Source organism: Puma concolor, chromosome C2 (genome assembly GCF_028749965.1).
Source record: "Puma concolor isolate L17-30 chromosome C2, mPumCon1.1.hap2, whole genome shotgun sequence".
Classification (NCBI taxonomy): domain Eukaryota; kingdom Metazoa; phylum Chordata; class Mammalia; order Carnivora; family Felidae; genus Puma; species Puma concolor.
The window spans coordinates 149,503,061-149,519,757 of NC_141675.1; the positions used below are offsets into that span (position 1 = coordinate 149,503,061).

Below are 16,697 nucleotides of genomic sequence, written 5' to 3' on the forward strand. Positions count from 1 at the left end.
CTGTGGTTCAAAAATGTGTCACCTGCTCACTGGCTTGACATCAGAGCGTTTATTTATTCATTCATGAATGTCAAGTCTGAAGTGATGAATGAACAGAATCACCAGGTGACTTTATGTATATTGTTTTCCCGGCATCTGGCTTACTGGGAAGTCTGTCGACAGAACAAACATTTCACGAGGGCAAATCGCCCACAACAGAGAGGTAGCATCTTTAAGAAGTGCCCAGTGCAACAGAAACATATTTTTAAATTAACATTTAAAGTTTTATGGAAAACTAACCCTCTAAAGTTCTTGTTATTATAGAAAAGGATAATGAAAAGTTGTAACATCACTTTATAAATAGCATATTCTTTTCAGTCACTTGATTTTCTTCCATTTACAATGATTTTCATTTGTGTTTCAAGGGACTAACGGTACAGAAGGTGTCTGAATTACTGATGTCTGTTGAAAAGCTAGACAGTTCACTCCATCTAGACATTGCGTTAGAGATGCAATCCACACATTAGGTGACTTCATCTACTAATTAAGCCAAGCGATATTTAACACCTATCTATCTACTCAGGCCACTGGCGTAGACCCCAGGAGTGTAGAGATGATTGAGACTCCCGGAGCTGGAGTGACCCGCTCATTAGAGCGAGTCAGGTACGTAAACCTCATGATGACAACTTGACAGGTTATTAAGGAGGTCAACAGAGTGGGCAGAGCTAGAGCACGGACAGGATGGGGACCTAACTCGGGTTAAGGTGTATTCTCTCAGAGTAGCTGAGAGGAGGAAGTCAAAGCCAAGACGGGTGTATGGGGTTATTGCTTCGTACCTCCCAGCTTCCCTCTCTTCTTCCCTATCTCCCCATCTTTTCAGCCAAGGCACAGCAATTGTCAGTAGGGCCTCAAGTCTCAGGACTCTAGGGGCTCCTGGGTGGCTCAGTCGGTTAAGCGTCCAGCTCTTGATTTTGGCTCAGGTCATGATCTCAAGGTTCGTGAGTTCGAGCCCCACGTTGGGCTTCCCACTGACAGTATGGAGCCTGCTTGGGATTCTCTGTCTCCCTCTCTCTGCCCCTCCCCTGCTCATGCACACTCACTCTCTCTCGTTCTCTCTCTTTCAAGGTAAAATAAGTGAACATTAAAAAACAACAAATAGGGGCGCCTGGGGGGCTCAGTTGGTTAAGCGTCCCACGTCAGCTCAGGTCACGATCTCGTGGTTCATGAGTTCGAGCCCCGCATTGGGCTCAGTGCTGACTGCTCAGGGCCTGGAACCTGCTTCAGATTCTGCGTCTCCCCATCTCTCTGCCCCTCCTCTGCTCTCTCTCTCTCTTTCTCTCAAAAATAAACATTTAAAATAATGAATAAATAAATAAATAAATAAATGAGATGATAAGTAAATCAAATCTTAAAAAGCAAAAAGTCTCAGGGTTCCAAGACAAAATTCAAAAAAAGGAATCCTTTCTTCAAGGCTTGTAGGATGTCTTCTGTTGCCTACAAGGATTATATCTCCAGAGGGAGGTGTCTACGAGATATTTGTTCCTTAGAAACAAATGTGCAATTATGCTAACATAAGCATTACAACAGTATCATGAAAATCCACTGATACTCCTGTGTGACCAGAGTGGCCTCCTTCCTCAAATCATTGATCCAGAAACGCTATTGCACACAGAACGTTCATCCCGGTGTGCCCAGAGAAACAGCCCCGGCTACCAAATCCTGGCCTTGGGTCGGGATCCAGACAGAGACCCAAGGTTTCTACCAGGTGACAAAGACCATCTCCTTCACTAACCTCTGGTCAGTCTCTTCTGAGCCAGCAAGCAGGTCTCGGCCTTGGCCTGTAAATACTGTAGAGACTTGGTACAAGTGATTTCGTCCCCCTCTTCACCCTAAGAGACTTGAACAAACACTAGCACAGCTTCTAACAGCTCAAGGCCTCATCCCTAAGAGGACCCCAGCTCCATTTAGAGTGTCTGCCTGAGAAAAGTCAACAGGCTGCCGGGAAAATTCACTGTTGGTTCCAGCCCAAACCTGGAGATTGGCAGATCAGCTCCCTGAATCCCCTCTGAGAGCAGTTAGAAAACGTGGAATTAGAAATCTTTTCTCTCCTGCTTTGAGATACAAATCTTTCACCAGCCAGCACTGCCTTGTCTCTTTGAAACGCCAACACTCAAGGAGGGAACCCTTCCCACCCAGTGGCTACCTTGCTCTAATGTGCACCACTCTCTCTGGTCATAAAGACAGAAGCTTTTCTTTCAGGTTAAGTCAAGTCAGACCCACTAATGCCCTGGTTTTTGTAAATTTCCACTTCCCCGATTCTGCTCAACTGACCCCACTCCCCCACTCTCCCCTTAAGGTGCCCAGTTCCCACTCCATAAATCCAAGTTGACTTTGGTTCATCCTGGACCCTCTTCTCTGTTGCAATAGTTACTGAAGGAAGTCTATCCTTCATGCTTTAACTAGTGTCTGGCTTCATCTTTGACACAAGAAACCAAATTGAGGGAAAGAAATGTAGATTTCTGGAAGAAAGTGCACCACTGAAAGGACAGCTGGTGACATAGATGGCTATCGGCCAGCTTTCCTTTTGGGGGATGGGCGAAATGCCCAATCTTCAGAAGCATGTTGGGTAGAGAGCTGTTGGAACCACTTGCCTCAGTTTGCCACTTCGACATTAATCCCCCAAATCCTAGGCTTTCCACTTTCAACTCGGCAACTAAAGATGCCCCTTCAAACAACTTGTTTTTCTTTTCTACCCCGTTCGCTGTTAGAGCTCCAGCTGCTTGGATTCCTGGCTCCATATGACCTGAGCCCCTCTTAACTTCTTCCAAGAGTTCAGAAGTGGTTTGAAAAGGAGCCCATGGGAGTTGCTGCCCCTACGGTCTACACCCAGACTACTGAGAGTCAGGGTCCCAGCTCCGGCACTTGCGGGCTTTAAGACCCTGGACAAATTACTCTCTCTGTGCCTCCCTTTCCTCATCTGCGAATTAGTTGTAGGATGTCCGATTATAGGCTCGTTACGAGGCTTCAGCGAGACAAGAAGCCTCACGGCGCTCAGAACAAAACTAGTTTTGTTACTTTCTATAGGAAAACTTCGCTGGTCAGCCGAACCAAACCCTCCACCCCTCACTGTCCTTGTCCTCTGCAGGCCTAACACCTTGTGCGTCATCACCACAAAATGTCATAATGGGATTTGGAGTCAGACCTCCTCCTGGGTTCGAATCTAAATTCTGTCCCTGCAGTTCTCGGGTGTTGTTCTTGCGCCAGCCGCTTACTCTCCCCTTGCTCCTCTCCTTAATCCACAGAAGGGTGAGCCGAGCACGGAGAAAGAGCTCCGTGCACCCTCCCTGGGGTCACCCTTGCATTTATCTGGGGTCTGGCTTGCGCACTCCCGCGGGGCCGGGGCTGAGCGTGCCCGAGCGCGTACTTCGCGTCTGGTGAACGAAGGAAGCTGGGACCCCGGTACCCGGGCTACCGCTGTCCCAAAGGAAAATGCACGCATTTTGTCAGAGATGAACGCTATATTTGGAAACTTCTGGGGACCCAAGGATCCTCAGTCGCAGACAGCAGCGGGTAGTACCCAGAGGAAGGGGGACGCCCAGCCCTGCGGCCGTCGACCTCCCCCAGCTCCGATAAGGTCACAACGGGAACGCGCCGGGTCCCGGAGCACCTTGTCCGGCCGTGCCAGTCGTGACCCCTGACCCCTGCGCAGCCCCCAGCAGTCCGGTGAGGAGCGTCCCACTGCGCCTGCGTACCGGGCGTACGCCCGCGAATGCGGCCGGGGTCCATTGCGCCGGCGCGCGGAGCGGTGCATGTCGGGACGTGTAGTCTCCCCGCCGCCTTGAGGGAGTGACCGTTCCTGTGCAGGGCCCGGCGCAGGAACCTCCGCGGCCTGGAGCTGTAAGTGGGTGACATCCGGTCAGCGGGATCCTGACCCGAAGCCCGACAGCTTTTGGGGGGCGCTGGGGAGTCCGGTGGTCGGCCCCGCGTTTGCTGTTCTGTCAGGGATGCCCGCCAGCCGGCGCCCCTGCCGCGCGGCGCCGGCTTCCCGGGTGGGGACCGGGAGGGTGACGGCCGCCGCGGCCCCACCCGCGGAGCGCCCCGGCCTGGCTCGGTCGTCCCGGCGCCGCGTTATCCGCGGATCCGGCGCCGGGGGCGCTGTGTTTAGGCTGGCACGAGGTCCGGACGGGGTCCCCAGAGTTGTTCTGGACGGAGGGTTTGGAGGGATGAGCGAATATTCCGGACACCCTGTTACGTGGATGGGTGGGGGAAGCAACGGCCGCCTTTGGCCCTCATCCCCGGGTCTCAGCGGGTTAGGTGTTACTCCCCAAGGGTCGGTTATGGAGGAGCCGAGATCCAGCCTCTCTGGCCCTGGGAACCGCAGGTGACCTGGTAGTGGGGCTCAGAGGTCGACGGAGTGATGCCCAGGGTTCACCTGCAGCTCCCTCCTCCTCGCACCACCCAACTTCTAATGATTGGGTGAAGAGCTGGGGTGAAAAGGGCAGAGACCGGGAATGCGAACATGTTCCGAAACGTTCTGAGACGGCCTAATTAGCGGCTGGAATGAGCGTAGATAGCAGGAGACTGACCACCCTGGAGTTTGTTAGGTGTGCCAAGAAGAAAACGTAGATTCTGGACAGTATTTTGTCCAGATGGCTTTCATTGTCCTAACCTGAATAAACGGAGAGCTTTTCTGGTTTTTAGGATAAATCTGGCAAAGGAAAAAAAAAATGATAGAAGCAAAGGCTTCTATCTGAGCCACTGTTGTTTTTCAGATTTAAATTAGCTTGAATGGTGCATAGTTCCGGGGGAAGTCTAAAACCTCCTGAACTTCACAGTCTTTATGCCTCAACGGTGTCCACGCCTTGTTGGCTTCTGCAGTTCAGCCCTCAGATACCAGCTGCCTTCTGTGGCTAATATTGCATCAGACATACATATGGCAGTGGAGCTAATAGCCTGCTGATATTTTTAGCTGTCTCAGTTCTCATTTGCTGAAGTCCTGCCAGGTGCTACAAAAGTTAGAGTTAGAGCATGCGATTGAAGGGAGAAGAGGAAAGTTATCATTTGGAGGCAGCAGGTAGGAATGAGCTGGATTGATCAGCCCTCTTGTCTCCCACCCGCTCACTGCATCACTCCCACTACTTTTTTTTTGCAGGTTGACTTTAAATATGTTTCCTTCTAAAGAGCTTGAATTTCATCACCCTAGGTATGAAGCCGAGGCAACTGCCAGTAAATTTTCATAGTCAGATTGTGTGATATCAGAGAAAATGGGGACTTAACGAATTCCAGAGTTGCAGAGTTGTTCCTTGGATTCCGATTTTTAAAATGAGAACATTTTGGTTCAGAGAGGTTAATGGCTTGCCCCGGGTCACATGCCTGCCATTGGTGCCACCAAGAATAGAGTCCAGCTCTCCAGTTCTCTTGGTCCCTGCTATCTTGGATTGATTGCATTTTGCCCTGGTTGCCTCTTGTTTATGGTTCTTAAGCTTGGCATGTCCATTAGCAGAAGGAGAGATATTTATCATAACACTAATGGTTGATATTTATTGAAATGTGTTCCATGTACTGAGCATTGTGCTTAGTGTTTATAATCCAGTCTCTGAAGAATTTACCAATGAGAGATGCGGGGCTCAGAGAGGCCAAGTGAGTTGTCCAAGGTCACACCAGTAGTAAATGTAATATTTGGTTGCCAGAGGGCCAGACCATTGGGTGTTCTTTTTTTAAGTCAACACTCTTTTTTTTTTTTTTTTTAATTAATTTCCTTAAATAATCCCTACACCCAGTGTGAGGCTCTAACTCACAATTCCGAGATCAAGAGTCACATGCTTTACCAACTGAGCCAGCCAGGCACCCCATGGGGTGTTTTTTTTTAATTTCCTCTCATAAGCTTTTTGGACCTATTTGTTGCCCTTGACCTTGGGAATCGATATCTTACATTAATCCATTAATGCATCTTACATTAATCCATTAATTCTTGCATTAATTCTTGTAATTAATTACATTAATACATTAATATGACCGCAGAAAATAAAGAACAGCCAAACTTACCTACTGTATTTGTACACAACTCCGTTAGAGCAAGAGTTGTAAAAATAAAATTTACATAACCTTAAACATTGTTCAATTACAACATGGCTAAGCCCTGAGATTATCAGAGATTACCGAAAGTGAAAATTCTAGCAACAGGTCATAGGAACGTGTTTCTCCAGTGCAAGTCAGAATCTCCTGCTACTTGAGGACAAACAGGCCATTTATCCATGAAGAAAACGAGCACCTTCAATCACGTCATCCCATTTAAAGAGATTTATGGTGTACGTTCCTATCGTGAACTTACCTGGCTTTGAAAGAAGTCATGGGGAAAACTCGGTTATCTTGTGCCAAACCACCAGCCTGTTTTCCAGATACTATGACCTTGAATCGATGAGGTATGAATTTTCTATACTTACATGCTTTTGTAAGTAAAAGTTTTAATAAAACACTTTCCCCGAAGTTCGTTTTAGTATCCCCATTCTAAAGGCCTGACCTTTTCTTGTGCCTTTTCTCCATTCTAAGTACCTTTAAAGGCAAGCATCCCCATGATTTTTGAATTTGCAAAGCTTTCTGCCTATATCAGGGTAAGACTCTGGAGCCGCATTGGATGGGTTCAAATCCCAGTCCCTGTGCGACCCTGGACGCGTTACATAAACTTTGTTGCCTCATCTCTGACCCGGAGCAATAAATCTCTCTCCGGGGCTCGTGTGAAAACTAAATGAGTTTGCACAGCTAATGTGCCGTAGTGCAGCCGGGCACAGTGACGTGCAGCTCTGAGTATACTGTAAGTTGCCAAATTTCAGAAAAAAGTCAGGGCCCTAGAGCCCATCTGGTTGACGCCCCCTTTCTTCATTTACAGATGGGACCAAGGCCCCGGGAGGGAAGTCACTTACCAGAGTGCGTGGGTTCTTCATCCAGAACTCAAGTCTTCTGACTCTTGGGGTACGTGCCGTAGCATAAGAATAATGACATACAAGGCCTTGGAGCAGATGCTGTGCTCCAGCTGTGTCCCCTGACCTGTCATTTCCTGCTGCTTCCTCACATTTTAGATGAGATTCTAGATAGGAATTACTTCCTGAGGACAGTTTTTTTCCGTATCATTTACTCCCCTCCAGATATTTTTTAAAAACCAAGATGAGCTTAACACTCAGAGGACTTGAAAAAAGAGAGGCACTCATCCGCCGGCCAGCTCTTTGCTCAGGACAGGAGGTGGGTGGAGAAGACTTGGGAGCTCTTCTGTCCACAGATGCGTGGCCGGGGGGAGCACCTGTCCCCTCAGGCACAACACTGCCACCGCTGCTCGGGGCTGTGCCCCCAGCCCCGGCAAAAAACAGCCACGGAGACCTTTCTGCTCACCAAGAGCCAAGCCCGTCTTCCTCCCTGAGCCGGGCCATCTGCTTTCCACCAGGCTCTGGGTCCCCTGCTGCCCCCCCCCCCCGCCCCGAACCCTCCTCTCTGTGGGGCTTGCTATCTTTGCTCATGTGCCCTTTCTCTCCATCAAAGGGAAGGCTTCCTAAGGTGGACTGATCTGGAAAACCCAAAGTGACCTGTTTCTTCTCTCCCCCCCAGAACAGCAAGACCTGACCTCCCAGTTCCTCTCTCCATGTGCTTGTCTGAGCAGGCCCACGTCGACCGGGAGTGACTTCGCAATTAGCCCAGCATGAACTGGAAGGTGAGTATGCTTTGAATTTATACGTTGTGGCTTGGTTTTTTCTTTCTCCTCATTGTAAAAAGTGAGAGTAGGGGGCACCAGGGTGGCTCAGTTGGTTAAGCATCCGATTTCAGCTCAGGTCATGATCTCGCAGCTCGTGAGTTTGAACCCCATGTCGGGTTCTGTGCTGACAGCTCGGAGCCTGGAGCCTGCTTCGGATTCTGTGACTCCCTCTCTCTGCCCCTCCCCCGCTCATGCTCTGTCTCTCTCTCTCTCTCTCTCTTCCCCCCCAAAAATAAACATTAAAAAAAAACTTTTTTTTTTTTAAATTGAGAGTAACAGTGCCGTAGAGGTGGGTTGATTAAAAAGAAAAAATGAATTAAAGCAGGAATCATAATACTATTTAATATTTAATTTTAAGTTAAAACATATAAAAGTTCATTTAGTCACCAGACTTTTGGAGGGGGTTTAGGCCCTTTCTTTGAGCGGGGGTATACTGACTTCAGATCTGCCTCACTTTTCTTGCAAAAACCATGCCTGTAAAGTTTTACCTACAGTTTCACATTTTGGTTTCTTTCAAGTGGGTTAATATGTTATGAAACGACCTATATACAAAATCTTTCCAGATTTTTATGTCGTCTTCCCTAATCTTTTACGTTTGTGTTGCCAACAGCACTGGTTTTTTGTTTTTTTTTTTCAACTCAAACTCGAAAATGCATTGAAAGCGTTAGATTTACTTCTCATGGAAACAAGTTTTTTCTTTATACAATATAGCCATATTTCACTAAGTGTTGTGTTTAGAAAAATTACCTACGATAACATCAAGTACAACTTAAACTAGTTGGGGAATAAACATAGCTGTCCTCTGCAGAACAGATTCAGCAGATGAGAGCACAGGGCCAAGGGCAGGATCCTGCTGGGCATTCAGCGGGCTGTGGGCAGCAGCCAGCAGGTTTTACAGAGGGAAGGAGAATCATCGCATCAAATCCCCAAAGTGGGTGGGGTGTGGTAGCTGTTGGTTTAGAGAGCAGCCACTAAAATAGATCATATTGTAGATTCTTTGAAAGTATGATATCCAGCAAAAATCGTGTTGTCTTCACCGTCTAGAGATGGCTACTATTAACAATTTTGGTGTGTTTTCTTCCAGTGTCCATATTTGTAAGTGTAGCGTGTGTATTTTCAAACTTAGGATCTCACTGTGTATTTTTGCAATTATGAGCATTTGCTTGTTCAAAACATCCACCAGCTTTCCATTGCAAGGCTCCCTGGGAAGGTGTGGAAGCAGGACCAGGGGGGGCTAGGAGATAGAGAACCCCTCTGCTTCCCCAGCTCTTTGGGGCAAAGGTTTGGGGGGGACCATGCAGAAGGACGGACCATGGGGACTTTTCTCCAGGACAAGCCTGGTTGAATTTAAGAGGCAGAGTGAGGACTTCTTGAAGGGGTTGAAAATGTTGGAGCGTTTGTTTAGCAAATATTGGGATTCCAGAACTCACCGTGGAAAGGCTGGGAAGGAAAGACGAGGCAGCAAGGAGATACAAGGAGAAGAAGCAGAAAATGGCGTGGGGTGGGATTTAGGGAAGGGCCTGTCCTCTCTGTGGTGGCCACAGTCAGTGGGGACAAGAGACTGGTCCTGAACTGTACCAGTAACTGGTACTGAAGGCTTGCTGAGGACTTGTTAAAACACAGACGGTGTTAAAACACACACCCGCCAAAGTTCCTGATCACTTAGTCTGGGGCTACCACTGGTCTAAGGCAGGGCGCAGAGAACGTTTTTAATCGTAGAATGATGGACAACCCACTTGACCAGCCAGGCCAATCCTGCTGGTGACAGAAGGCGTTCTTTCTTATGTCAGGGACAGAATCTGCCCAAACCTTTCCAACTTCGAGCAGACACATAGCTCTGTGGCTGCCTCGGAACCACCTCATGTTTAAGAGGGGGCCCTTCCCTGTACTGTCGGGAAGAAGTGGCCTCTCTTTGCACCCTGACTGCATGAGGCCCTGGAAGGCAGCAGGATTATGTAGCCCACGGTACATCCTGTCGGCTTCCCTTTCTGGCTCAGGGGGCCTGTGGCATCAGTGACAGTCAATACTGCGCATTAGCGACAGTATTTGCTAATTATTCAAAAAATGAGCCACTCTCATTACACAAGATTTGGGGATTTATTTTAAAAAATTGGTATGGGGCGCCTGGGTGGCTCAGTCAGTTAAGCATCCGACTTTGGCTCAGGTCGTGATCTCTGAGTACGTGAGCTCGAGCCTCGCATTGGGCCCGCTGCTCTCCGTGCAGAACTTGCTTGGGATTCTCACTCTCTCCTCTCTTGCTGCCCCTCTCCCACTCCTACTTTCTCTCTCTCTCTCAAAATAAATAAATAGACCTAAAAAATTTTTAAAAATTGGCATAGATCTCGCCCACTCCCACAATATTTTATTCACTTACCCCCTTGAAGGTTGGTTGGTTTTGAGACTGAGACAGGGAGAGCCTGGGCGGCTCAGTTGGTTAAAGAGGCTGGCTCTTGATTTTGACTCAGGTTACGATCTCATGGTTCGTGAGATCGAGCCCTGCGTTGGGCTCTTCATGGAGTATGTGGAGTCTGCTTGGGGTTCTCTCTCCCTCTCTCCCTCTGACCATCCCCCTCCCTCAAAATAAATAAACTCTAAAAAAGTTAAATAAAATGAGCGGTTTGTTAGAAAGAAATCAAAGGCAGACATTTAGCACAACTGAAGCTCAGTCCCCCAGACGGGCAGGAGTGCAGCCCTGAAACCCTTTGCTTCAAGCCTGGGGAAGGGGGGCCCCTGACCTCTGCTGCCGCCTCTCTGCCCCCCTTCCCGGTCCTGAAACCCCTGCCTCGCGCTGCCTCCTCTCCACTACCTTTAGAAAGAAAGTAAGTACCCACGCCACTTGCCTCTGTCCATTTGTTGATGTATTCCCAATTCAGTGTATTTTCTAACTTCCCGTTGAGCTCTACATTTTCCGTCACTGGTAAAGCCGTTTGATGTTTAGATCACAGGGAACCGTGGGCTGTGATGTGGGCTCCGTCATAGTAGGACTCCACGGGCTCAGCCATGGAGATGGGGAGAACTGGAGGGGTGACTTTCCCATGTGGATTAGTGCTCTGTTGGCCTAGATCAACCCCATGAACATAAAAGGGGGTTTCCGCCTCTGAACTGCTTGATTTTTGCCACCAAGGAGGTAAAATAAAAGCACATTTAACGCTTTTTTTCTTTCATAGCTGGTTTGTAAGCGTGGCGTCCAGCCTCATCTTGACTGAGAACCTTCAAGAAAATACAGGAATTAGAGGGCTACTGGGGGCAGGTAGCGGAGGTTAGCTCTAAGTCTGAGTGAGGAAGATCCGCGTTCCAAGCTGCTTATATTTGTCACGATGAAAAGTTTCACTTTTGCAAAGTTTTCAGTTTTTTCTACTGTTGCTCGAGTGGTCTTTCTTAGTGCGTATGTTGTATTTATTCTTTGCTGTGAAAATGACTTTGTGCTTGGAAACTGTTACCCAGCTGCTCAGTGTTCTTGGGTTCTGACTGTTCTGGTTAAATTAAAACAATTGAAATATTTGGATTCCTCCTTTGGATGTCTTTTCTCTTCCTGCTGTACCACCTTGCCGTCGTCCTCAAATATCCGTAAGTAGCCTGTTAATAATTTCAGAGGTAGTGATTCCAGTCGGCTTTAGTAAATTCAGTAGCCCAGACATCGTTTGTTTGTATAATTTAATAGTAAAATTGGTGAGCGTGGGGAGCGGATGATGCATCTTACAGTGTAGTGATAAAGAGAGTTCAGGTTTTGGAGCGGTCTGAGCTCGGTCAGACCCTCACCGTTCCAGACTTTACACTTTCTCAGCCATAAAATTAGGACAGTCTGTCTGCCTCCCGGGGACAGGAGCCAGGAGCCCGCCTGCTATGGGAGGAACCTCTAGGGGAGGCCCGTAGTGCCCAGTGAGCTCCCAGTAGGCCTCACTGACGCCACGACTTCTAAACGTGAAATCTGTATCTAGGTCTAAGCTTAAAGAATTGTAATAAAATTGTGCAAACACGTATGTATGTAATTTATGATTTCATTAAGTCCGTTTCCTTGAAACTCGGGAAGCAGGGGAAAGAAGACCGGCATCGAGGTTAGAACGTTTCATTCTGACTCTGGCCTCATCGTGAATCGGCTGTGTGACGCAGGCCTCTCCCCGACCATGAGCTTCACTCTCCTTGTTTGTAAGGCAAACGAGTGGTAGACTCAAGTCGTGCTTAAAATCCCTCCCAGCCCTCCCGCTCTGTGAGCATATTGTTCCCGGCTAGCTAAAGTTTTCACGGACTCATTCTGTTAGAAGGAGAGACAAATGTGCTTCCTGTAGTAGAATCTAGTAGGACCTCCTTATATGGGAATTGCGTATAATAAGTTATGTTTGGCAGTTTACTGATTTCACTGGAATAAATCCTCCCTAATTAATCCTCTAGAATAAGTGATCACTCAACTAAAGCACACCTTTATTCGGGAAGGAATTTTTACTCAACGCGAAAAGGTCACAATTATCATTCAGGTCACGCTAACCGTGTTTATGAAACAAGTATAGTATTTCCCTTGAGATACTGTTGCTCTATGTGCACTAACATCATAATGTACCTACTAGTACAGACAGTAATTCAAATCCATCGTTATTCCCCGGACGCCATTGTGGCCCATGGGTCAGAACTTACCCTCTAACCGGAAACTATGGGAACAGTTAATGAGTAGCTCAGTTTTCATGTTTTGAATTTTACTGTATTTTTATATTTATTGAAGCGCCGATGCTGATGAGTAGCTACAACCAAGAGGAAATCGTAGCCTCCTAGGATCGGAGAATCTAGAGACGGGTCTGGCCCACCTCCCTTGAGGAGGCAGAAGCTTAGAAGTCAAGTGCCTGACCCAGGTCTCGTGGTCAGTCAGTGGCAGAGCAGAGCTATAGCCCAGGCCCCCCTGCGCCCCCCCCCCCCCCCCCGCCCCAGCTCCGGCTGCTTTCACTGGACCGCAGTGCCTCCTGGGCAGCAGGGGCCGGGGTGACCGGCCCAGGGCCTGGTCCAGTCGTGGGAGACCACAGTTACGTCTGCGGCCCGTGGGTGGTTCGCGCACGAAGCCAGCAGCAAGGGGGCAGTGGAGGGCAGAGGGAAAACTAGACCGCGTCTGTCCTGCTCGCCTGCGTAGCCCCAGCAGCTGGCCTAGTGCCTGTTACGTGATAGGTGTGCGGTAAGGGTTTGCTAAACGAGGGAATGTAACAGAAACGTTCCTGCTCAATCATAGTACATCTAGAATGCTTGCTTTCTTCTTTAAGGTCCTTGAACACATGCCCTTGCTGCTGTATATCTTGGCAGCAAAAACCTTAATTCTCTGCCTGGCATTTGCTGGAGTCAAAATCTACCAACGGAAAAGATTAGAAGCAAAACTGGAAGCTGAAAAAAAGAAGCAGTCAGAGAAGAAAGATAACTAGAGGGAAAAATCAAAGGTATGGGGACTTTGCTCGTGCAAAATTTACAGCGGGCCGGGGTGGGCCGAGGCACAGACGTGGGGGTCAGAGAACCCCTCCTCCCTCCAGGCTGAAGGCCGCGTGAGACCCACCTGCTGTCTGATGGGGGGCATCTGTGGGAGGGGAGGTGTGCAGATCCCGGCCCCCTGCACCCTGGGTGCAGATGAGATAGGTTGTGCCCGCCTCTGCTCGAAGCCTGGGCGCTGCTCCCTTATCCAGGCAGTGGGGCTGAGCAGGTGTTGGGTCGCAGAACTCTTGAGAATTTCCTGAGAGCCGTGGACCTTCTCCCAGCAGAAGCACGCAGAGTAGAAACACCTACAGTTGCACATCAAATTGCAGACGGGGGCGGGGAGGAGGTGGGGTCACAGGTCTGTGGAGACCCACGCCCATACCTAAGATGAACAAACCCTGCTCGATCTTCAGGAGAAAGTCTGACTCCCAGGAATGGCATAGAAATCCCTTCCCGATGTGTTCTTGCCCCTCCAGTGCTCACTCCCCACACTTCTGCAGGCCACTCCTTGACCGTGAGAGACTTTCTGGCCCCTTGGCCTTGGCTTGTTAGTCCCAGAGGGTCCTTCCCAACAACCTCTTCACGTAAGCGTGAAGTCTTACTCGTCGCGGTAGCCCCGGGCCTGTGACAGCACCCAAGAGGTGCCCAGAGCACATCTGTTGAGTTAAGGCACCAGGAAGTAGTTCTGAAACCCCCACCACAGAGTGAACAGACGATGATCAACACCTCCCTTAGTTCTGGTGTGTGATCTGATTTCTTCCATTTATCAGGTTGAATTCTGTGCTGCTCTGAAAATTTGAGGATTCAACTACGGTGGCAGGGGTTTCTAGATCAGCGGTCCCCAAACTTGGCTACTGATCAGAATTGTTGAAAGTGCAGATTTCCAGGCCCCAACCCCCGAGAGATTCCATTACGTGGGTGTAGACATCTGTTCTTTTGAAAAACCATTAAGGGATTCTTCTTTCTTTTTTTTCTTTCTTAACATACGTAGGTGTATTTTTTATTTAAATTTTAGTTAGTTAACATGCACTGGGGGATTCTTAACACAGCCCTTTCAGCAACGTGTCGCTCTAGGAGCCACTGGGCCAGCGATCTCCTAACCCCCCTCCACCCGGAGATCCCATGCTTCCCTAAATAGGAATTCCCATAGAGGATTTTTAAAAACCTTTTTTAATGTTGATTTATTTTGAGGGAGAGAGAGGGGCAGAGAAAAAGAGGGAGAGAGAGACTCCCAAGCAGGCTCCGAGCTGTCAGCACAGAGCCTAACACGGGGCTCCATCCCACAAACTGTGAAATCATGACCTGAGCAAAAATCAGCCTCGGATGCTTAACCAGTTGTGCCACCCAGGTGCCTTCCGTAGAGGATCTTTAGGCCTGTGGAGGTGTAGGGGCGCCTGGGTGGCTCTGTCGGTTAAGCGTCAGCCTTCAGCTCAGGTCACAATCTCGCACTCCGTGAGTTCAAGCCCCGCGTCGGGCTCTGTGCTGACAGCTCGGAGCCTGGAGCCTGCTTCGGATTCTGGGTCTCCCTCTCTCTCTGCCCCACCCCCGCCCACGCTCTCTCTCTCTCTCTTACTATAAATAAATAAATGTTAAAAGAGAAAAGTTTGGACCTGTGGAGGTTAATGGCACACGACTGGTAATCGTAGCAACACTTACTGAATGACTGTTGTGTGGCTAGCATTTTGCTCAGCATTTCTCAGCTGGCCGGTTTATCGCTTCAGCTGATAGCTCTGCGGGGCCCGTTCAGACTGAGAAAGGGCTGGCCCTCTGCCTCATGAAGAGCAGAGTCAGGATCGAACCCAGGTCAGCCGGGCCTCACCCCGGCTGCATCACCTTCCCGAGTGCAGGGACGTGCACTGAGAGACTGTGAAGCACAGCAGCTCTCCGGTCCTCACCCCGGGCCCAGAATCCCCTCCTCTGTCATTGCCCTCCACGCCATCCCTGGCCAGAACCTTGGGTTTTTTGGAAATGGTGTTTTACTGGCTGAAACCCAGGAGTGGGCACTGGGGTGAGGAAAGAGGGAGCATTGCGAAACTAAAACCATCAAGGGAGGGCAGTTCTCTTTGAAATGTGTGGTAGGTTGAATTTCTGTCTCAGGCACAGTCTAATTTGTTTTTTTTTTATGTTTTATTTATTTTTGAGAGCAAGAGAGACAGAGCACGAGCAGGGGGAGGGGCAGAGAGAGAGGGAGACCCAGAATCCGAAGCAGGCTCCAGGCTCCGAGCCGTCAGCACGGAGCCCGACGCGGGACTTGAACTCACAGACCGTGAGACCTGAGCCGACTGAGCCACCCCGGCGCCCCCAGAGCCCTCATTTTGCGTTAGACCAAGAAGAAGAAGGAAAGATGGGATGTGGGGCCACGAGCACTTCCCTCCCGCCGGCACCCGCAGAGGCCTCAGGGCTCAGGGGCTGCCGCGAGACTGATGCTTCATTTTCCTGCTAGCCTCGAACCTGCTTTTAAACCAGGGCAGAAAACCGGAATGTTGAAAATAACATTCTTGGGGCGCCTGGGTGGCGCCGTCGGTTAAGCGTCCGACTTAGCCAGGTCACGATCTCGCGGTCCGTGAGTTCGAGCCCCGCGTCGGGCTCTGGGCTGATGGCTCAGAGCCTGGAGCCTGTTTCCGATTCTGTGTCTCCCTCTCTCTCTGCCCCTCCCCCGTTCATGCTCTGTCTCTCTCTGTCCCAAAAATAAATAAAAAATGTTGAAAAAAAAATTAAAAAAATAAATAAATAAAAAAAAAAGAAAATAACATTCTTTTAATAGATAAACTTGCGGTGGTTTCTGTTTGTTACGTTGAACCGGCTGAGCGCCAGGGTCAGCGCTGAGCCGGTCAAACCTCCGTCAGTGTTCAATCAGACATTTCATACCCACCCTTTTCGTCTTCCTTTCTAGAGTTTGCGATTTAAATGTCAGCCTGAGTGGACCCCAGCTGAGAAGGAAGCGGAGACCCTTACTGAATGGGGTGTCGGAGGATAGACTCCCAACCTATAGGTTTAACTTAAAATTGTATGAATTTTTTTATGCCCTTGAAAGAACCAGTATTTTGTTTACTGAAATAAAATACCTTTGTAAAAACGTTGTCTCTGTCTCTGGAATAAGCCAGAGCATTTCTGTCTCACGCAGACACACACCGCCCCCCACCCCCACCCCCCACCCCCCGCCCGGCGTTGTGAGGGGAGGGAGTTTTGCCAACCTGCACCCCTCCCGGCCTTTCTTGGGATCGCAGGTGCTCTTGACCCAGGACCGGGCGGAGGGAGAAGTGGCCTTTGCTCTGGGAGTGGGAGCCTCGGCCACCCGCCCTCCCCGGCTCTCCGGCCCTCTGCTGTGCTGCCCTCCCGCACGCTGCCCTGCTCCGGCCCGCCTCCGGCCGTGTTTCCATTGTTGGGGTGGAGGGAGGCCGCACCCCACTTGCCCAAGCCACGTTGGCGCCTCTGCTGACCCAGGAGGGTCCTCGTGGGGAGGGCTGCAGGGTGAGACCCATCGGCCCACTGGGCGGGAGTCTAGGAAGAACTCGCGTCCCCGAGTCCTGCTGTG

At 49.5% G+C, this 16,697-nt stretch overlaps 1 protein-coding gene across 7 annotated transcripts; it reads left to right on the plus strand.

Moving 5' to 3' along the window:
- The first annotated feature begins 3,729 nt into the window (after nt 1-3,729).
- Nucleotides 3,730-16,238, plus strand: SMIM11 (small integral membrane protein 11). 7 transcript variants are annotated; one of them, XM_086675916.1, is made up of 6 exons: nt 3,731-3,876; nt 6,866-6,948; nt 7,122-7,215; nt 7,576-7,678; nt 12,961-13,131; nt 16,056-16,238. In XM_086675916.1, the coding sequence occupies exons 4-5, from the start codon at nt 7,667-7,669 to the stop codon at nt 13,114-13,116; spliced, it is 168 nt and encodes a 55-aa protein (XP_086532042.1). In that variant the 5' UTR covers nt 3,731-3,876; nt 6,866-6,948; nt 7,122-7,215; nt 7,576-7,666; the 3' UTR covers nt 13,117-13,131; nt 16,056-16,238. The 7 variants fall into 7 exon arrangements, with proteins under 7 accessions (XP_086532041.1, XP_086532039.1, XP_086532040.1 ...); XM_086675915.1 differs by lacking the exons at nt 7,122-7,215; nt 16,056-16,238 and adding an exon at nt 15,298-15,656 and having other exon boundaries at nt 3,730-3,876; XM_086675913.1 differs by lacking the exons at nt 7,122-7,215; nt 16,056-16,238 and adding an exon at nt 15,305-15,656 and having other exon boundaries at nt 3,730-3,876.
- Nucleotides 16,239-16,697: the final 459 nt, after the last annotated feature.